General features: G+C 34.4%; 2 protein-coding genes and 1 long non-coding RNA gene across 20 annotated transcripts; all 3 read left to right on the top strand.

Moving 5' to 3' along the window:
• The first annotated feature begins 1587 nt into the window (after positions 1–1587).
• Positions 1588–6520, top strand: LOC145640435 (disease resistance protein RGA2-like). The gene is made up of 2 exons (XM_081691718.1): positions 1588–2203; positions 6225–6520. Exons 1-2 carry the CDS (start codon positions 1588–1590, stop codon positions 6518–6520), a joined length of 912 nt encoding a protein of 303 aa, XP_081547844.1.
• A 51-nt stretch (positions 6521–6571) lies between these two features.
• On the top strand, positions 6572–9037 carry LOC145640434 (putative disease resistance RPP13-like protein 3). The gene has a single exon (XM_081691717.1). It carries the CDS (start codon positions 6572–6574, stop codon positions 9035–9037), a length of 2466 nt encoding a protein of 821 aa, XP_081547843.1.
• A 1302-nt stretch (positions 9038–10339) lies between these two features.
• LOC145639143 (uncharacterized) lies at positions 10340–17270 on the top strand. 18 transcript variants are annotated; one of them, XR_014114825.1, is made up of 12 exons: positions 10340–10625; positions 10719–10808; positions 11026–11125; positions 11628–11689; positions 11934–12026; positions 12109–12244; positions 12396–12505; positions 13961–14070; positions 14753–14926; positions 15016–16134; positions 16278–16562; positions 16668–17270. It is a non-coding gene; the product is annotated as an uncharacterized LOC145639143 (long non-coding RNA). The 18 variants fall into 18 exon arrangements; XR_014114824.1 differs by having other exon boundaries at positions 10901–11125; XR_014114827.1 differs by having other exon boundaries at positions 10340–10630.
• Positions 17271–22659: the final 5389 nt, after the last annotated feature.

Raw genomic sequence — 22659 nt, 5'->3', positions numbered from 1 at the left:
CTGTTGTTGGAAATTTCTCGAGATAATCTTTCATCTTCAATTGGATTCACCCCAAAATGTTTTGTATATAAAAAGATATAGTCATTTGAAGTTCAATCTTTACAAATCAAGTGCACATTTCTTCATTACTTGTTATTAATGTTTTATATTTCTTCAATCTTGAGCAATGAACATATCTAAGTGTTCCTAAACATAAGAATAGACCAATAAAGTTTAATCTAATTCCATAAGCAACCAAAATATGCAAGAAAAGCCAAAATTGAGCAATAATGACATTTCACACGAAAACATGACAAAGGTAATAAAACGTTATTAAATCCAAGTAAAAATACATCAAAACTATGAAAAACTAACTAGAAACTTCTAAATAAATAGTGACATATTTGGCACTTATCAGGTATCCAATAAAATCTGATCGGATTTGAAATGCAAGTTCTCCAATCAAAAATTTTGGATATCATAGTTTTCGAATCAGATTAGATCCGGTATCCAAAATTAAATAGCGTGTGGTAGTGACTAGTGACAAGGTCTGTGGTTGTACTATTCGCACATATGATTATTTCTTTTTTAAAAAGAAAGTTATAAAAAAAACCTACTCCCTTCGTACTTTATTACTTGTTCCATTTTTCCACGCGTAGAGTTTTAGAGAAAATAGTAGAAAGTAATAAAATAAGACGAGGAGAGAGAAGTGGGGTTGGTCGAATAATATGAAACCAAAAAAAAAATTAAGATGAGGAGAGAGAATATGAAACATATTTAAATACTTTGTATGATATGATAAGACTACTAGTGGGGGGGAAAAATACTCCGTAGTAAAATAGTGTTAAAAGTTTGAAAAAAATGGAGCAATTAATAAAATACGGCCGCAAACAAAAGTGGAGCAACTAATAAAATATGGAGGGAGTACCAATTACCATACGATACATGTTGCAATCAACTTATTAAAAAAATAACCAATTGGCCATGTTCCATTTTGAGTAGATTTGTGTCAAATATTATTTTATTTTGAAACAATCAAAAAGTCGTTTTATTTTTGAAAGACCAGTGAAATGTCATATTTCCGACAATTTTTCCCATATTTTCTTATTACAAATGAATGATATTATAATTCAAAATTTTAGTATAAGGAGTAATAACTAATTTTAAATAAAGTAAAAAATTTATTTTAATCACACAACACACGAAGTTAATCTAGTATATTCATTACTTGGGAAACTAAAAGTATGATTATATGTTAACTCAAGTGAAGGCTAGAATAAATTATTTTACCCAAAGCTAATGCAAGATAGGTAAGATAAAAATATGAATCAAGATGATAAGTAATGAATGACTTTATTCACACATATTGGAAGGTTTGTGATAACAAGTAAACATCGAATAACTTTTACTCTAAAGTTAGTAAGGAATAAAATACTTACACATTATTTATAGGCTGCAAGATCAATGAAGTAACAACCACAACACATCCAACAAAAAAAAATCATATTATATAACACTTTTTCCTCTTTGATTCGACTACCACTTCACAAACAACCTTAGCTTCGACTTAAAAAATCTCTTTAAGCTTTTATCTTATAAAAACTCAAGATGGTAGACTTACCATTAGATGTCGTAAAGGCAACAACTCAGTTTGTAGTTGATCAAGCTTTAGAAAGCGTTTCTTGGGATTCCAAAGATCACCTTGAAGATCTCAAGTGCCTTTTAGAGGTTGTTGGAAAAGAAAAGCATGATATTGATAACCTCTTTGTGAAAAAATGGCTCCAAAAAGTCACGAATGTGGCTTACTTTGTTGATAATGTTATGGATGACAACGCCTATGAAATCCTATGTAGAGAACATGAATTGGGTAAGAACATCTTGCATAAAAATAAGGTGTGCACTTTCTTCACTCTCTCGAAAAACCCCATAGTCTTCCGCTTTCGAATGACTCACAAGAGGCTTGAAATCCTTACTAAGTTTGATGAGTTGGACAAGGAGGCTAAAAGAATTGGTCTCACACCATTTAAGATGGTAGATAAATCTACTAATTGCTCTCATGGTGTTGATGGTGTCGAGAGGACAAACTTGGAGAATATTCGAAAAAATGCAATTGCTTTTGAATTGTTTGGGAGGGGAGAAGATATGAAAAAGTTGCTAGAAATGATATGTAGTCCAAACAATGATAAGGAACATCTCTCCACCATTGCTATTGTTGGGCTTGGAGGTAAATTTAAATATGCATGTGCTTTTGAATTTATTTTGTGTTTTTTTTTATTACGCTTATAGTGCTATATACTTTTACATTAATTCAAAACTAAAATCCCCCATATATAGCAACACATACACAAAATTTAAAACTATTTTAATTAATTTAATTGCAAATCGATCTTGAAACTATTTTATACTTAACTAGGTTACGTTCTATGCTACACACAATAATATTCGCTATCTATCATTAGCTTAACATACACTATATTTAATATCAAAGGTTTATAATTGTATACAAAATAAAAATCCACACATGCACATAGATACACTCGACGAGAGTGAGGGATAGCTCAAGTGGTTAGAACTTCATTCCCTCCCGGTTCCAGGAGATATTGGGATCAATTCTCACCCCTCGCCCTTGTGGCTCTCTATACACCAAAAAAAAAAACATAGATACACTCGACAAAATTTTAACCACAATATAATTAATTTCTTATAATTTCTAGAATTATCTAAAACGATAGATATAATATCATACTATGTATAAAGAGCTAAACTGAAAAAATCATAATTTTTTAATCTTATTTTGAAAATATTTATATAGGTAGAGATCGAAACAAAATATTTTAAATAGTGTGTTAAAAGAAAACACAAACTATTGGGTGAGGCAAGCCTCACCAATTAGTTCGTCGGTCAAGTGGATTTGTTGTTTGTGACTTTGTGCGGCCATAGTTACATGACTGACTTCTCACACCCTCCCTCATTTTCACTCCCACTCACTCTTACTCCACTTTCTCTCTTCTCCTTCACCTTTGGTTAAGATCTAGCGCATAGCTCCTATATGCAAACATTGCATGTAGGATGGCAATTTAGTAACAAAGTTGAAGTTGCAGTTGCAGTGAGAGTATAAAGTAACATTTTATAGGTAAATAGTACCATTACATGTTGTAGTGGTATAAATATTATGCTAATAATACAAATAAATATGTAAATGGCACATTAAAATACTATACTCTAGTGAGATATAATAGTACTACTAAGACATAAATGGTACAATATACCTGTATAATAGTACAAAAAATATATGTACCACTAAAACCATTTTCTAATTTTTCCCTCCTATAGCAACAAATGCATATAAAAACTATGCGACAAGATGCACTCTTCACCTTTAACCCACTCCTCATTTTCTCTCTCCTTAACATCCTTTATTGTTCTTACTCCACTTTCTCTCCCCTCCTTCACCTTTAACCCACAACCTTAGTTCCGATACTAGCCTCACCGGGCTGGTCGCCGGAACCGCGTGTACAGTGGCGTTAAAGTCTGATACTCGCTCGCCGAAAATCCTCGCATCTTCTAGTCTTCATCACGACTCCATTGATGGATTTCGTGTCTCAAGTTTCACTTTTGCATTGTTGTAGTCCTAAGATAGATGCCAAACAATACATGCATTGAGAGGATTTTAGGGGAGAGAGAGTTGAGGAGGATTGCTATCTTATTGTAAGAGTGACCTCTCTTTACCTTTGGCTTCTTGAGGGGTTTTTTTTTTTTTTTTTTTTTTTGGCGTTTCACCTGATTCACCCTTTGGGCTAATCCGGATTCAGGGATCACTTATGGGTGGTTAGGTTTCACTCCCCTCCCAATTGTTGTTGCGGAGATTGAACACGAGTCCTCATTACCAAGTGTAGTCTCAATCACCACTACACTAACAACCAATTGGTTTTGAGGGGTATTTATTAGGACTTTACACAGTTTGGTTTAGACCGTAACCAAACCAGACCTAACTGTATTTTAGTGGTTTGGCTTGGTTTACGGTTTATAAAATTATTGTTTGGTTTCTTGTTTTGTAAAAACGGTTTTCGATTTTGCAAAATTATAAACCAAACCATAAACCAGTAAATCATATTTTAATATTTATATAATTTTTAAATAAAAACTTAATTATTATATATTAAAAAAATAAAAAACATGAGAAATAAATTAAAAAAACTTTACGGTTTGTACTCTATTATTACTGACTATAATGTAGTACTCCATATGTTTTTTTTTTTTTTTTTTTTTTTTTTTTTTTTTTTTTTTTTTTTTTGACATATGTATTATGAATTTATGATTGTTATGTATTATTTTATGTGTTAGCACTTGATTAGTTTATTGTTATTTTTATTTTAACTCTGTAGTACAATTTAATCCGTTTGAATTAATTATTTAAACTAGATTATAAACTAATGAAGTATTATTTGCTAATTTTTTGAAAAAATTGTCATCTCATCATAAACCACAAACCAAACCGCATTATTACGGTTTGATTTAGTTTCAATACTAATATGATTGGTTTGGTTTGAAAATTTGACCAAATCTTATTTTGTGGTTTGATTTGATTTGGACACAAATCGCCCGAAATCAGACCATATGTTCACCCCTAGTATTTATAGTAATACATGAGTGAGGGTAATTCTGAACCCTATAAGTCCATATGTGGGCAAGTATGAGCCATATTAGTGCACTAGGCTTATTTTGGGCCTTTAGGATTTTGTAATACCTTTGGACTTATTTGGGCTTTTATAGGTAAGATTACCTAGGCTAAAGCCATTTTAGCAACCAAACACTATTAAACGTTTATACATTTATTTATTTATTTTAAAATAATCTTTACACACAAGGGTTTTTTTTTTTTTTTTTTTTTTTTTTTTTTTTTTTTTTTGGTACGTTTATTCAACTTATCTAAAACAAAACATATCAAATAACATACACATATATGTAATGTTTATACTCCTTCGTCTTAATCCGATTAGTCTTATTAGGGCATATAACTTTAGGTGGAAGTTGTTGTTGTTGTTGTTGTTGTTGTTGTTGTTGTTGTTGTTGTTGTTGTTGTTATTATTATTATTATTATTATTATTATTATTATTATTATATCTCAAAAACAAAAAGTCATACAACTTACAATAAATTAGTAGGAAGACGAGATACAATTTGGGCCCCCACTCCTCTAGCTATAGCAAAGCCTACCTTATTATTATTATTATTATTATTATTATTATTATCAAAAAACCACCTACAAAATCAATCAATTTACAAGAAATTGGTGGGGAGCCGAGATACAATTTGGGCCCTACTACTACTACCTGTAGTAGTGACCTGCCATTATGTGGCCATTTAATAGGGTTAATTTTTAAATTTCTCCATTGGCGTGCTATAAAATGTCCCGTTTAAGGTTTTGGGGGTTATTTTAGTCATAATGTAACTAAATCAAGCTTGGATTTGAAAAAAAGATAAAGTAAATGCCTCATTTTGCATAAAAAATAATGACACGTAAATCGAGACTTTTTTATTTGCAAAACGATGCATTTATGTTTTTTTTTTTTTTTTTTGCCAAATTTGAGCTCAATTTGAATCTTGTAGAACTAAAATGATCCCCAAAACCTTTGGCGGAATATTTTTTAGCACGCAAATAAAATATAAAATCAACCTTGTTAACAAGCTAGAAAAGTTAATAGAACATTGTTACTAAGTACTTAAGTAAAAATTAAAAACCAATTGAGGGTCTGTTTTTTTCAGGTTATTTTCAGTTCAGTTCATTTCATTTCATTTCTTAATTTCCTTCTCTCATAAAATATTCAATTCAGTTTTGTAAAGCTTTAATAAGTTCAGTTTAGTTTAGCCAATCAGAACATGTCTTGAGTAAGAGTTTGTGAGACTTTAGTTTTAGGTAGTGGACATAGATTGAGATATATTTAAAATTTGGTGATTCTATGTCAAAAATATAAAGGGGCAAACTTAATTGAGAAGGTGGGAGTATTCTGCATGGAATTCAAAAATTGTTTATACAAAGTATAATATATGGTCGTTGAAGCATTTATATTAGTCGTGACTACATTTTCTCACTATTTTCTCAATCTAACTTTGTAGGCTGTGATTTATTCTATTTTTTTTGTAAAAGAAGGTCAATATTTTATTCTTATAATATTCTCCACTATAGGCCTTTTTATCCTAATAAACTTACTAATACTATTTTTTTCAAATATGTTTTACCCCAGGTTATGGTAAGACAGCTTTAACAAGACATATATACAACAACGAAGATAAAGTTGCAAAACATTTTGATCGAAAAATGTGGGTATGTGTGTCTGAAAATTTCTATGCTGAAAGAATTTTAAGGGATATGATTGAAATGCTTTTATTAAAGAAATTCGACTTGAGTGCCATGGAAGAAATTATACAGCAACTTCAAAGAGTGTTGAAAGGCAAAAGGTTCTTGCTTGTACTTGATGATGTTTGGACTCCAGATAAAGTCTTATGGAATCATTTGAAAGACCAATTGAAGACAATTTAGGGTTGTCAAGGTAGTGTGATTTTGGTTACCACTCGTAGTAAAGAGGTTGCAATGAGTGCAGGGGTTGGTGAACCATATGAGCTGAAAGCATTATCAGAAGAGGAGAGTTGGTCTCTATTTGAACAAACAGTGGTCAATATTCCTTCTTCTGATCATAAGAAAGTAGGACAAAGTATTGTTAGGAAATGTAATGGTCATCCTTTGGCAATACAATTTATTGGAGGTTTAATGCATTCGAAAGAAAATCTACAGGATTGGGAATTCATAGAGCGAAAAGGAGTATGGGATGCTTTGTCAAAAAGTGAGATGCTGCAATCGTTGTGTTTGAGTTATCAACATTTACCGTCACTTTCTTTAAAACAATGCTTTGCATACTGTGCGACCTTCCCAAAAGACCATATAATTGAGAAGAATGAGCTAATTGATCTTTGGATTGCTCAAGGATTCCTTAAAAGTACAAGCAAGTCCTTTTTGACAATGGAAAAGACGGGGGAAGCATTTTTCAACATTTTGCTGGATATCTCATTCTTACAATTAGAGGAAGATAAGGAGAACGCTACTAGAGATATATGGCAATGTAAGATGCCCCATTTGGTGCATGATCTTGCAATCCTAGTTTACAAAGAGGATTTATTCATTGGGGACGTTAAAGATGATCAATACACTACAGTTGATTATTATCATCATTTTGTGTTATTCAATTTTAAAATGGAAGAAAGCAAAGCTTTTAGGGAAGATATAATACAACAATTAAGAACTATTAATATATGGAGTGGTGAATTCTTGAGTTGGAATGTGTTGGCCCATGCAAGATACTTACGAACTTTGATAATGGTTGGCAAAGAGATAACAGAAGTGTCACCTATCATTGGGAATTTGAAGCATTTGAGATATCTTGATCTGTCATCCAACCCCCTCGAAATTTTACCGGACTCAATATGTAAGTTATATCAGCTACAAGTGTTGATTCTGTTAGAGACAAGGTTAAGGGAGCTACCAAGAGAGTTGCATAATTTGGTCAGTCTTAGACGACTAACAATTTCTGGTTGTGTTTGCCAACAACTTCCCATGAATGATCTTAGTAAACTTCCTAATCTAAGGTGTCTGAGTCTAAATAACTTTCACAAAGTGGAATATATAGGCGAGGAGGTATACAATAGTGAGCATGAGGATGATCATATAAATGAAAGTCTTGGTACCACAAAGGGCAACAATATTGATGATGAGTGTCTACAAAAAGGATTTTTTCCATTTCTAAGAGAGCTTCGAATAAGAGATTTTCCACATTTAAAAGTTTTGAATCTTTTGCCTCCTACTAATGCTACCACATCAACAACAGTAGACCCATTTCCGTGTCTTGAGGTTTTAGAAATTGGTAGGTGTCATAAGCTAGAAGTTGTGAAAACAAGTCCAGTCTTGAGTTTTAAAGCCTTAAAAAATTTATATCTTGAGACAATTAGTGAGAGTCATGAACCCTTGGATATCATAAAATATCACAAAAATTATGATATTACTAATATCACTATTAAAAACACGCCTGAGGTGACAGGCCTTCATCAGTCTCTATCATATTGTTCATTACTACAGACGTTGCATTTAGAAGATTATCCAAATTTAGGAGCTTTACCCATTGGTATGAGTTCATTGCTCTCTCTTAAGCATTTGAGACTAGTCAATTGTCGAACCCTTGTTAGTCTTCCAAATAATATTTTCCATGGGTCTAACCTAACTTCTCTTTGTGAATTAGTTATACATAATCCAAACTTGGTTTCATTACCGGATGATATGTTCAAGTGCATTTCTTCATTGCGTACATTAGAAATTTCTTGTAAGAGGTTAGAGAAGATCCCAACCAGTGTCACGACATGCACATCTTTGGTAGAACTAGATATATATGGTTGCATATCACTAAGGTTTCCTATCCCAGATTTGAGTAAACTGCAAGGCCTTGTGAAATTGAATTTAACTGGGAGTTCTTCACTGCTAGAATGGATACCTTATCTTCCTCATCTTCAATATCTATTGGCTAGAGTAGAGCTTGAAATTGAAAGAAGAAGGAGACATATCAGACATTTCTCTTTTATGACATTGTGTTGTAATGACATTGATGACATCATGACTCCTCCGCTCGTAAACCAATCCCTTGCACATCTTACATTGAATGCTATTTCAAAAAATAACCAGATAAACATCAATTCTCTTCCTCAACAACTACTTCAACTCCACCTCCCTAGCCTTAAATTTCTAGAACTTAGTCATTTTAAAGAGTTGGAAATACTCCCAGAGTGGATAGGCACTCTATCATCTCTTCAAGAATTACGATTGTTGTCCTGCAAGAACCTGAGATGTCTACCTGCCAAGAAACATCTTGCCCAATTACAACGACTCTTCATTTTAAGATGTCCACTTTTGGAAGAAAGGATTCGTGCCAAAAATGATGGGCCTGATGAACCTGAGTCTGAATGGCACAAAATCTCACATGTTCCCTATGTTCAAATCAATTACAAAATTGTATAAGAACACAAGAAAGGATTATGGAAGCTTGGAGTTTGCTTGCATCAATTCAAGGTTCGTTTGTTTAATCTCCCAATGTGTATTCAATATTATATTCAACTACTATATATTATATTCCAAATAGTTATAGTAGTATACTCTTATGTTTTGAGAGATTTTATTATTTTTCATTTCTACCTGACAACATTTCTTCCATTATTGTGTAGCTCTTGATATGTTTTTTTATCTTGTATGTAGGTAAAGGATTTTGTTCAAGCCCAATATTGTTAGTTTCCTATAGGTATTACCGCTATGGTGTGACAAAAGAAGAATAAGACCAAGCAGCGGTGAGTTCCATGACCTTTCAGATGTGACATACTTAGGTTTTTTCACAGAGTTAAATGATGATTTCTTTGAGCTTGGACCTGTTAGGTGGAGTCTCACAGGAAGGCTGTTGTTGCAAGTTTGCAACTGCTGTTGGTAAATTTAAAGATGAATTAATAGATGTACACACAAAGGTGATCCTCATATTAAAATATTGTAATTCTTTGTGTCTCATTTGCCAATTCATGCTCTTAGTAGTTTCTTTTTTTTTTTTTTTCCTTCCACCTTTTAAAATTGTTGATCCAAAAACTGGAGATAAGAAGGCTATTACTGCAGTGTGGATGATGGTATCTGGCCGAATGCATGTATCGTAGATCTGGCCAAGTTAAAGCCTATATTGAAAAAGACTGGGACAACTATTGGTATATGGCACCTTAGAAATGAATTAAAGTTTGTACTTGTGTAGCAGTTTCCTATCTTACCTTTTTTTTCATTTCTTGTAGGAACTTCTAGCCAGGAGACTGATCGTACTTACTAGAGCTGTTCTGACGATGGAGAGAAGTCTTACCATACATAAAGGGCTTCCTATTCTTGGTGTCTTTAGGTATATAAATATATATGTATAAACTTAGGCCCTGTTTGATTCACCTTAAAAAAATAATATTAAGTAAAAATAATTTCAGTTTAGTAAAAATAAGTTCAGTTCAGTAAAAATAATTTCAGTTCAGTAAAAATAAGTTCAGTTCAGTAAAATTCAGTTTTCTTAAAGAAGAATTATAATAGAAAATCAGTATAAATAATTTAAGTTCAGTAAAATTAAATTCAGTTCAGCAAAATTTAGGTGAATCAAACAGGGCCTTATAAATAAATAAATAAATAATAATAATAATAATCGTAATAATAATAATAAATAAATAAATAAATAAATAAATAAACTTTATAAAAATGCAAATGGAAATTATGCTTAGTAACATTGTTTCTCTTAAAACTAATTCTAATGAATTGCACATTTGCCCTCTGCTTTTGTCCCCTGTAGTCGGCTTTTTTTCCCTTTGATTTCTTGCTTCACCATTCATTTATGCCATTTGCTTTCTCTCTCCTTTGATCCGATCATTGTGTTCTCACTTCAATGGCGAATTTCTCTCACTTCACTCTGCACCCTGTTGAAATATAAGGAGTAGTCTACTACAAATAGTATTAAAATATTTAAGTAAGATAAAAAAATAATAGAACAACATCAGTGTGTCGTGATACGAATCACTGACTCAAAAACGAAATTTTCAATGAAGTAAGGTGCTCAATTGTGTTCCCAGCTAAATTGTACGGAGTATTCTTAATTTCTTACCTCCATTTTCTCACTCCTCCCTCCATTTTTTCCCAGTTTTTATAAAGACCTTAAACCCGAAAAAATCGTTGTTGAGGTAGTCTCTCCTCCATTGAAGCGTATTCCGAGTATTTCATAGAAGCTGAGGTATGATCTTTAGCTTTCTTTATAATCATGGTATATCAGTTTGACAATCTAGGGTTTGGTTTAATTTCACACCGATTTAATTGACAGCGTAGCCAATTTAGGGTTCTCCTCCATTGAAATATATTTTTAAATCTTTTGGCAAACTGGGTGGAATTACTTCCATTTCGCACCCCTCTTGCTCGATGCGTTTGAGCTACAAGGTGTGATGGTTTTGCAGAATTGGGTTTTGAAGGATGTCCATCATTGACGATTGTTGATTTTACTCTGCTTCTCGGCGATTCCCCTTCTTTCTCCTCCTCCAACCACACTACACTAAGGTAACTTCTTTGCCTCTCTTTTCTAAATTTCAGGTTTTCCAAGGAGTTCCCAAATTTTAATATCATCTCACAGTATTTTGAGGAAAATTTCTTATTTATCGAAAATTTCGGGTTTTCCGAGGAATCCCCAAATTTTAATATCATCTCACAGTATTCTAAGCAAATTTTCTTATTTATCGAGGGTTTATATCTTAATTTAATTTAATGTTAGATTAATGAATTGATCATATATATTATATATAGAATATAATGCATTCTTGAGATTTTTTTTTAAAAAAAAAACGGTTACATAAAACATAAATTCGATGACATTGGTTAGTTGGTTTTAATGTGATAAATTGGTGAATAACAACATTAATAATTGTGACCTGTGGTTTATCAAAATTTGTTGCTGGTGAGGTTGTTGGAGATTCGTGAATCTTCAGTGAGTATTGGGGTATTCATTGTTCCAGCAATATTTTCTGTTTTATCTAACATAATTGTATTGTCCTTCATTGACAAGGTTGCAGAGGGGCTTTCTATTGAAGGCAATCTCAAAAACTAGACTAAGCTGAAGCTTTTGCTGTAACTTCTATTTACCCTTTTTCTGTAAATTTTTGGTTTTCTTATAAAAAAAATTTGGACTGAAATTTTCATGTAATTTTGTTCTTTTATCCCTTAAAATTGCAGATCTGTGTTTGTTGATTTTTTTTTTTCCCTATGTTCTGAGGATTGTATTATATGTTGATTTTTCATGTAATTGTTTTTCTACTTTATTAGATTCAAAGCATTTCAAGTAAAAAAATTTTGGTTATCAATTCAATTTTAGGATTTGGATAATCTCTTAGAAGCTCTCAAGTACTCCGCTCAAATGCTTTGCTCCGAGCCTCTAAACTTTCTCCTCCTAAGTAGTTCAAACTCTGTGAGTGACTTCTTGCTTGTATGAGTTTTTTTTTTTCAGATTGTTATATTTTGTTTTCTTCTGATTTTAAAATTTTGTTTAGGAAGATGTGTGTGCTTTCGACAAATTGAGGAAGCTGGAAATGTTCTTTAAGGATGAGAGCAGTCATGGTCTTTCAGTTTCTGATCTATGCGGAATTGCGGACTTGTTCAGCATCCTGGCAATGTGTTACTGAGGCAGTAAGTTTTACTCTATAATTTTGATTTCATAATTTTATATTGAATATTAGTGGAGAAATACTATGGAGATTTTAACCAATCATACGAATGATTGTGGAGTATATTTGATTTGATTTGATTTTGAAATTATCGCTGTCTTTTGTTGCATCAGGATGCTGTAGTTACTGTTTAGTTTAATTACTTAGTTCCTGATATTTCAATTCTAGAGAGGTAGCTACCCCCATGATAATGAATGCATCGGAGATGATTACCTTGTCTCAGGTATGGCCATCTTTAATCTTAACTACATTAAATTGACTATTGTTGATAAAAAAGAAAGATACAGTTGGTTGCAGTGATGCACATTTGTTTTTTATTTATTTTTTTATCAATTATCTTGATTGTTGGCTTTAAGTACATTGTGTTACTATACATTGCTAGAGTTACATGGTTATAGGCAGGGGTGCTTATCGAGCGAGTCGATCACGAGCTGAGAGGTGCCCGACTCAACTCGAAAACTTTTTACATGTGCTCAACTCGTGCTCGCTAAAGTTTCGAGCAAATAAAACATGCTCGACTCGTGCTCGTTAAAGTTTCGAGTCGAGTCGAGTAGCTCACGATCTGCTCGTTAAAATTTTGGTTCTTCTATTATTATATGCCTTTATTTATTTTTTTGGTTCAATTTATATTATTTTCCTTATTATATATTGATATTATTAAACATTTACTCTTTCTTTTTTTATGATTTAAATTAAGACTTAATAAGTGTCAAATTTGTTTAAAGATAGTAACTTTGATTGCAAATTCTATATTAATATTATATTATCGAGTTGCTCACGAGCTTATCGAGTCGAGTTAGAGCTTGCTCAACTCGTGCTCGTTAATATCTCGAGTCGAGTCGAATCCGAGTCGAGTTTTGAACGAGCGTTGACCGAGTCGAGTACGAGTTGCTCTTGAGCTGCTCAACTCAATTAGCACCCCTAGTTATAGGTAAATGCTTAGTGCCCGCTGAATAGTTGGTCCTAGTTTGCTTACTTCATGGACATTTTACCCTTGTGTTTTATAAAGGATTATGTGAATAGGCAATTAGGCAAACTCGCTTTGTTTTGAAAGAATTTCTAAAGACCATCATTTCGACAATTAAAATTGCTGCTGAATCAATGGGTCTCAAGGTTCATAAGTAACTACAAGATGTGCATCTTAATTTCCCGCGTTTATCTTATTGTGTTCTCCATTTAAACTAGATCTTGCTATGCTGCTTGAGTGCTTGTATGCTGAGTTTTTTGTCCATTCGCTTTACCTTTACCATTGTTTTGAATACGATATTGAAGTCATGTGTTGAGAATCTTGAGATTTAATATGCTTAATAATAGTCTTTGGTGACTACTTTTCTAGATATATAGAGAATAGCCTTGAACTTTATAATTAAAACATGTTTATTCATTATAAAATTTGGTTATTCTTTCTGATATGTATAGCAGCTGGAAAGTTTAAGAACTACTTCGTATTATTTTAATTTCAGGAATAGAAATATTTATAAAACTTTTTTTTATCATAAAATTGTCAATTAATCCGCAACTTTTTGTTTATTCTTCGTTTCATTTCCTTTTTTTTTTTTCTTTTGTATATTTTGGTAATAGGTCAGGCCTCTCAGCTCTTAGTTTTCTATACTTTAATACGTAATTTTGATGGCATGATATCTTCTATCTCATGGGCATGTTTATTATTTGATCGTAGGAAATGAGTTTGGCAGTAGGAAGATGAATCTATTGATCAATTTCCAGTGAGTTTGAAATTTTCGCTGTTGATGGACATGTTTGTCTTAGGTTTCTGGAATCTCCTCTAAGGTAATGCCAATGTCAATATCATGGTATGATTTAAATTTTTAAATGGCTTTTTAGATAAATGATGGCTTTCTAGGATGTGTGCTGGTTTTGAGTTTAGATCTAGGCTTTCTGAACATAGTCACGTTGAAATTAGAGGGATAGGAAGGGAAGTGAGATAATTAAGAGGGAAAAATATGCGATGAGTACTTTTAAAAGAGTACAAGGAAAAGCTGGGTGAGGGCGAGCAGGAAAGTAGGAATTGAGTAAGCTTCACAATTGCTTTGTTCATGCTATTGTAAGGGTTTTTTTTTTTATTTATTTAATTTTTTATCTGTTTTTTTATTTTTTATATGCTTTTTTTCCATTTCTTATTTTATGTTCAGTTGTGACCTTATTACTATTTTCTTCTGGCTTTTCGTTTATATTTTTATTTGGAAATTTAATGTGGTACTTTTTAGCTCTATTAGCAAATTGGAAATTCCCGTGGGATTATTATATATTTTTTTTCTTACATGATATTGATGTTGGTCTTTTATTTGACATCACTTGTAGCATTGTAGGTCAAGACAACAAATTATATATAGTAAATAATTATACGATCCATATAAAGTATGTGATCCTGTAAAATTCCTATTTTGCTGCTTAAGCTTAATCTATTTTGCGTATACATTTCAAGTTTTTCATCAATTTCTCTGTATTTCAGCCTTTCAGGCATTAATCTAACTTCCTGGGAGTTTGGATCTGGAAATAACATGTTGCATCAATATCTAAGGAGCTTGTGCACCCATTTGGTGAGGACATGAACAGACAGTAGTTCAGCATTTGGTGCAATTTAACTTTAGTATTTTTACCAGATCAAATTAATGATCGAATAAAGGTGTTTTTTTTTTCTCTTGTTTTGTTTCCTTAATCGGGAAAAAATATGCCACTTGAAGTTGTTTATCTTTTGTTTTTAAACTGATGTAGAGATCTTCAGCCACCACCACTATGAATAGATGGCAATGGCTACGGTTAATTTGTACTCCAGGTATGTATCTTCTAGGTCAATATTTTTTTTTTTAAATTTATTTTTTGTTGTGATTAAAATTGATTACTTTGTTTCAAAATTCAAATAATGACTTTTGTTGATTTTTTTTATTTGAAATGAGTGATCCCGTTTTTTTCATTGGGTACAGGTATACAGAGTGTTTGAAATAATGACTTTTGTTGATTTTTTTTATTTGAAATGAGCGCCAAGGGAAGAGAAATTAGGAGATGTAAGGTGACAAAGAGAGAGGGAACAGATTCAATGAGAGAGGGATAGAGAATGTTAGGGTTAAAAGGAGGGAGAATAGATGGAGGAAAGATACTAAAAACGAGCAAGGGAGATTGAAAAAGAGTGGGGAAGCAAGTAGGAATTTATTTATAAAATTTGTAAAGTAAAATTCCGTTTTCTAAGGAGAGGGCGGACTGGACTGGACTGCCTGGTTGGGTGTGTTTCTTTGAGTATCCTTTCGTGATTAGGCACACTTTCCCTTTCTCTCTTCTTGTTCGCCAATTTCTGTCCAAAGTTAGGGTTTTGCCTTGTCAATTGTAAACTTGGATAATTCTTCGAATTCTTGATCTGCTGAGTGCAAAATTGGGTATTTCTTTAGATGTGAGGGTTCTGTACTACCCCTACACGATTAGAACTAGTGGTAAAGGTCTTTGTTTGAAGGATGATGTTGATCCTTTGGTGATAGATTTAGAGAAGGCTTTTGATAAAAAGTGGTATCATAGGTTTTTCTTTGTGAGGATTGATTCTTTGGGTGGAAATATTGATTTCTTGATTGACACTGTTGAGGCGAATGTATTTTTTGTTTTTTTTTTCTTTGTGTTGGCTTTTCTTTTTTTTTTTTTTTTTTTTTTTTTTTTTTTTTTTTTTTTGGCTTATTTGCGTGATAATTGAAGTAAGCAAGTTGAAGTAGTGTTCCCATTGATCAATTGTACAAGTTGAGTGCAAACGAGAGGTCTTTCATCAAGTTAACATAGCCTAAAGCGGTTGTGCATATTGAGAACTTCGACGATTCTAATTATGATAAAGAAGTTGCCCTGCTATGTCTCAAGGTTTGTTTTAAATTTAGTTTGTGTACACTCGTAATGTTGTTACTTTGCTTATGTTGTGTGTTGGTTGTCTATGCTATGTATCTCTTGTGATTTGGTCTTGCCTTATTGATTTTCTTTTGGTTTGCTTGTTTTCCGAGTTGTAGATACTTCTAGGTCATTGAGGTCTCATGACTTGCTTAGTTCATATTCTATTTTGGGTCGTATTAAGCAAAAGGCCTCAGAAGGTGATTGTATTGAAAAAAGCTCCCTTGCCTCCACCTCATTCTTCTTGTCTTAAGAGGAAGTTTGAGATGCCTGCCGCTGCAACCTTCTCCTATGAGACTTTGGCTCCCTATGCAGGAAATTTGTTGTTCCCCTCCTTTAAGGAGCGCCAATCCACGCAGACTTTTGCTGATCTTTCTTAGGAAGCTGCTGTGCAATCTTTCCCGGTATGGTATACTCCAAAAAAAATAATTTATAAAACAATGATAAAGGATTACTTGATCTTTATTGATGTGGTTTTTTGTTTATCCAAAATCTGCAATCATACTTAGGCGAGTTGAGTAAGGTGTTAGAGTTTACAACTGAAGGGTGAAAGGACTTAGCACAAGGAATGTCGTGCTGAGCTTGACGAGTTGAAAGGTACTTTGAAGGCTGCTGCGAATGAATCTCTTGACATGGCAAGCTATTACTTTTGGGAAGGCTCGTCTGGAAATAATGGAGGAGTATCAGCTGGGCAAGCATGAGGCATGGGACTGTTGCCTTTGAGTCTTCTTTTCCTGAAGGAGTTGCTGCTCCTGGTTCACTATTGCTGACCTATGTTGATAAAGAGGTTAACTCTTCTGTGAACGAGGATGTTAAGGCTGTTCTTAAGGAAGAAAAGGTCCTTGATGACAAGACTGGAGAGAATTAGCTTTGTGGTGTTATGTCACCTAGTATTATCAGAACAATTTCTATTTTTAATGTTTTCAGTATGTATATTGTTGCTTCCTAAGTGCAGCAGGATATTTGGTGTTTTTGTTTGTCTTTTTGCTGCCTTGTTGCAGCCGGATGTTTTTTGTCTGCTTTGTTGCTTTATGCAACTAAGTAATTTGTTATTTGTTATACTATGATGTTCATGTTGTTTTTCTATGTATCCAAGCTGTTTTGTTGCTTTACGCTTTGTGAGTTCCTTGTTTTGCAGGAAAGATCTTTGCGTTTTGTTGTGTTTTGTATTGTACTGCTGTCCTTGCAAAACATAGTAGGGTTAGGGTGGCCTTTTCTGAATTGTGTTTGGAATGCCTTCGGGTCTTTCTGACTGATAGTATAAAAATATGTAAAAGTAGTGATTGCATTCCTTTCTCTGCTCCAGCTACTTGAACTTTCACATACCTTAGCAATGATAAAGCTTTAGGTGTGCTGCGTTCCAGCTTCGTTGAACTTCCTTCCCTTTTGCATTCCTTAGTTTGTATGCTTCGTTGCCTACCACTTTGATAATCTCGTATGGTCCTTCCCAATCGGGTGTTAGTTTCCCTGTATTCACTTCTCTTATATTCTTGTACACTTTTCTGAGGACCCAATCTCCTATCTAAAAGACTTTTGCTTACGTTCTTGTTAAAGCTCCTTGCTACTTCTTGTTGGTAGGCTTGCATCTTCTCTGAGGTCTTCCACTATATCTAAGTTGTGTACCAACTCAACTTGGTTTCTGTCTTTAGTCATTAGTCCATATCTTGCAATGGGGACTTTTACTTCTATAGGGATTACTGCTTCACACCCGTATACTAGTGAAAACGAAGTATGTTCTTTTGCACCTTTTGGAGTTGTTATGTCTGCCACAGTATGTTACGTAGTTCATCTGCCCATTTTCCTTTAGCACCCTCTAATCTTTCCTTCATATTGTTGATTAGGACCTTGTTGCTTGACTCTACTTGTCCGTTCGCTTGTGGATATCTTGGTGTGGATGTGATAAGGGATATGTTCCATTCCTTGCAGAATTTCTTGGTCTTTTTACTAATGGGGACCCATTGTCTGTGATGATTTCTGATGGTACACCAAATTTGCTTAGGATTCTTTTTGATGAATGAGATGACGTGTTTGTCTTTGATGTCTTTGTATGATTCAACTTCTATTCATTTGGAGAAGTAGATTGTCATTGCCAAGTAGTAAACCCTTTGCCCTGACGAGGTGGGCAGCTTTATTATATCCATTCCCTAATTCATGAATGGATAAGGTATCAATATTGGATGTAACTCTTCAGATGGTTGATGAGTCAATGGTGCGTGCTTTTGGCATGCTAGGCACTTCTTTGAGAACTCCGCAACGAACATCTTCCTTTGGACCATAAGCTAGCCACTTTATTGTATCAGACACAGTCTCATCCAATTGACGCATCACACGATCATGGAACCACTTCACAAACATCTTATTATGCAACTGCATTAGTGCTCTTTCCCCTTTTGATGGAAATTCAACACGCAAACTATCCATGTGCTCTTCTAAATATGGGTGAACCTCCGCAATATGATGCAGCACAAATAGGTGAGCTTGCATGATTTGATCTTGAGCAGCCCAGATCCTTTTTGACGCGATTGTGCCATGACCATCAAGTCTCCCTTCATGTCGGGAAGTGGGAATCCCAATAGCTTAGGCAACGACAACATACTCTGCCACGAAATTCCTATTCTCCTCTTTCTCATACTGGGCCAGTAGTACCCCATTCTGAGGGCCTTGTTAGTTAGATTCCTTCCTCTTGAATGATGTAACTCTTCAGATGGTTGATGAGTCAATAGTGTAATGATTGTAAGACTTGTTACGCTTCTTGATTCTCTAAGCACCGTAGGAATGGTCCTACAGCTGACTTCTTGAAGAGCACGTTGCTGATTAGACAATACTTGGATGCCTTCATGACAAGTGTGTGAGCTACGGTCCTCCTTTTTAGTATTATTTTGTTTGTGAGGAAATCATTGAGAGGTTTTGTCCAACTGTTTTCTTCTTCAACGGGATCTGCCTGTATTTCGTAAACGTTCATGGTTGACTCTTTCTCTATAGCTGGAGATAAGACGTATACTAGTGGTATAACTCCGAACTCAACAGGGTTAATGTTTGACCCAAGGTTTGCTAAAGCATCGGCTTCGGTGTTCAGATTTCTGTGTACTTGTGCGATCTTGAATTCCTTGAATTCTTTGATGAGTTTCCTGGTTACCCCTAGGTATATTATCATGTTGGTGTCTTTTGCTACGTACTTACCGTTGATTTAATTTATAATGAGTAAGGAATCAAAGATCACTTCTAAGTGTCTTATCTTCATATCTTTGGCAATGGTCAGCCCTGTTGTTAATGCTTCGTACTCAGCTTCATTATTGGTTGCCTTGAAGTTACACCTAACTGCCTGTGCAATTTTGTCTCCTTGGGGGGATGTGAGCTCTGTCCCCAAACCTACGCCCCGTATGTTTGCTGCTTCGTTTCTATGGAGTCTTCATATATGTTCGACATTAGGTTCCTGTAGGGCCAACACTTCTTTTTGCGCTTCTTGTTCAAGAGCTAGACAGAAATCGGCTATGAAATCTGCAAAGGCTTGTGACTTGATTGCGGATCTAAGTTCGTACTAAATGTCGTACTTGTTGAGAAGGAGTGCCCACTTTTTCATCCTTCCTAACATTTCCGGCTTTCTCATGTAACCTTAATGGGATTATTTGTGCGCACATGTATATAATGGCTTTCAATGTATGGACGCAACTTAATTGAAGCAGTGACTAAGGCTAAGATGATTTTCTCTAAAGAAGCGTACCTGGTTTCCGCACTGAGTAAGATTTTACTTACGTAGTAACTTGGAAACTGCTCCTTTTCTTCTTCCTCGGTGAGGAGAGTGCTGATTGTTCCTTCTGATACTGCGAGATATAGCTGGAGTGGCTTTCCCTCGTTTGGTTTGGAGAGTATTAAAGGATTGGCTAAGTATTCCTTCAACTTCTGGAACGCCTCCTTATGTTCTTGCTCCCATTTGAATTCTTTATTTTTCTTCACTACGTCGTAGAAGACCTCTGAAGACTTGGAGATGAACCTGTTCAGTGCTGCTATTCTTCCTGTGAGGCTTTGTATATTTTTCTTTAACTTTGGCCGTTCTAAGTCCATGATAGCTTTGACTTGATCTAGGCTGGCCTTTATTCCTTGATGTGTTACCATGTATTTTAAGAATTTTCCTGATTGTACTCCAAACGTGCACTTTGTAGGACTTAGCTTCATGTCTTACTGTTTCAGGATGGTGAAAGCTTCCTAGAGATCTTTGACATCATCGGTTGCCTTCTTGGACGAAAATTTTGTTTCCTAGGTAAAATACTTCCATCGTGCTTCCAATTTTCTCTACGAACATTTTGTTTACTAACCTTTGATATGTCGCTCCTGCATCCTTCAGTCGGAAAGGCGTCACCTTGTGCCAATAGATCGATTCCTTGACTGGTGATGAAGGCGGTTTTCTCTTGATCGTCTTTGTACATGAGTATCTGATTGTACCCACTGTATGCGTCCACGAAGAATAGTAGCTCGTGTCCTGCTGTAGCATCTACCATGGCATCGATGTGGGGTAATGGAAATGGGTCTTCCGAGCAAGCCTTATTGATGTCTGTAAAGTTAATGCATATTCTTTATTATCCATCTTTCTTCTTGACCACTACAACATTGGCAAGCCACTCTGGGTATTTTACCTCCCTAATTTTTCTTGTTTTGAGTGAATTTCGAACTTTTTCATTAATGACTTTATTCCTTTCTGGCGCAAACTTTCTTCTTTTCTGCTTCACTTGCACATGTTTTTGATCTACGTTTAGCTTGTGTGTGATTACTTCTGGAGAGATTCCCTTCATATCTTCATGTGTCCATACGAACATGTCTTTCTCTGCTTCAAAGAAGTATGAGATTTGCTGACGGAGATCTGTACTCAGTTTTGATCCTATTCGTACTTTCTGATCTAGGTGTTTTGGGTTCAGTTGGACCTCTGTTGCTTCTTGCTCTTCTGCTATACTGAGTTTTTCCTGGCCTAACTAACCCTCTGATTGCTATGCTGAGCCTTTTTCTGCAATGTTGCTTTCAGCACTATCTTGTAACATTTTTTGGCTTCTTTCGGATCTCCCTTGATCTCTTAGATCCCCCACTTTGTAGGAAGCTTGATGACTTAATGGTATGTGGATGGAATGGCTTTCATTTCATGTATCCATGGTCTGCCAGAATCAAGTTTTAAGATGACAAAGTATCGATCACCGGGAACTTGACTTGTAGATTGATCCTTTTTGCATAGGTAGTGACAGGCTAAAGTCGTATCACCTAATCAAAAGTAATTCCTAAATCCTCTAACTAATGCAGATAGGGAAGTAGGGTCAAATCCACAGGGAAACTGGTCTTTCTATTCCTAATTAATTAAAGCAATCTAATTTATTAAGTAACAAATTAATAATATGGAAGGGAAAATAAACTACTAAGATTAAGGGTAGAGAAAATCAAGGAATAAAGGCCTAGAGCATAGGTTCACCAATAAATAATATTTCAGGGTAAAACATAACAATCAATAATTAACATCGCACAATTAACATGATTAACAGGCTGTCGCAATTTATTAATCAACATAGATCTAACAGACTCTCGCAATTTACTAGATCTAAGTTCTTATTGAAAATAGTCTTTAATATCAAATTAACATCTGCTCGATTCATCAATTCAATATTGCTATACTTTTACAGGCAAATCCAATCTGCTCGATTCATAATCTGGTTGTAAAGCGTTAAAACAATTCAATAAGAAATTAGCATGCAACATCAATAATCAACAATAACAAATTACCCCTTCATATTATTTATGGATCCCCATAAACCCTAGAGAGAAAAATACTCAGACATAATTAAAACTAAACTAATCAAAGCAATTAAACAAGACATGATGAAAGAAATAAAGTAAATAGCTGAGATTAAAGTAGAAGAAGTCGTTACCAACGTAATCGAAATTAAAGATTTGAATTAAGAACAAAGTTGTAGAGAGAGAAAATAGTCTAAAAACTAAGTAGAGAGAGAAATTCTAAGAGAAGAAGTCCTAAAACAAAAGGCATTAAATCGTATTTATACAAAAATAATTAATCCTAATTAAAATCAAGAAACTCCGATGACCAGCACCCCTAAAAATCTCGCGCCTGATCGGGCGAAGGGCCGCCCGATCGGGCTCGCCTTTTTTCCAATATATGCATCTCTTGTGCCCGACCAGGCGCGAACTAATCTTCCTCGCCCGGCCGGGCGCGCCTTTGGGCATGCCTATTTTGGCCGGGTCACACTCCTTTGTAACTTGGACTTCTCAATTGGGTTCCGATTCTTTAGCCTAATCCAGATTTTCTCTTCAGGCCTTGAATACTCGGTCCACATGCCTCGGAATCTCAAATACTGAGCCCTTAATCACCGGTTCGATGACTCTAACCGGTCCTAGGCTATAAAAACTGGTCGTGCTCCTCCAATGCTCGTAGTCACTTCATAATATCTCGAGAAAATGCTCCAAAAGTGCAAATCCCTACAAAAGTCAACCAAAACTACGAAAACACTA

Source organism: Chenopodium album, chromosome 7 (genome assembly GCF_948465745.1).
Source record: "Chenopodium album chromosome 7, dcCheAlbu1.1, whole genome shotgun sequence".
Classification (NCBI taxonomy): domain Eukaryota; kingdom Viridiplantae; phylum Streptophyta; class Magnoliopsida; order Caryophyllales; family Amaranthaceae; genus Chenopodium; species Chenopodium album.
This window is presented reverse-complemented; position numbering and strand designations above follow the sequence as displayed.

Excerpts from the sequence above, each read along its gene's own strand:
- LOC145640435 (XM_081691718.1), top strand. The coding sequence starts at position 1,588 with ATGGTAGACTTACCATTAGATGTCGTAAAGGCAACAACTCAGTTTGTA. Across the intron at positions 2,204-6,224 it reads TGCTATTGTTGGGCTTGGAG|GTTATGGTAAGACAGCTTTA; the intron begins GTAAATTTAAAT and ends GTTTTACCCCAG.
- LOC145640434 (XM_081691717.1), top strand. The coding sequence starts at position 6,572 with ATGAGTGCAGGGGTTGGTGAACCATATGAGCTGAAAGCATTATCAGAA.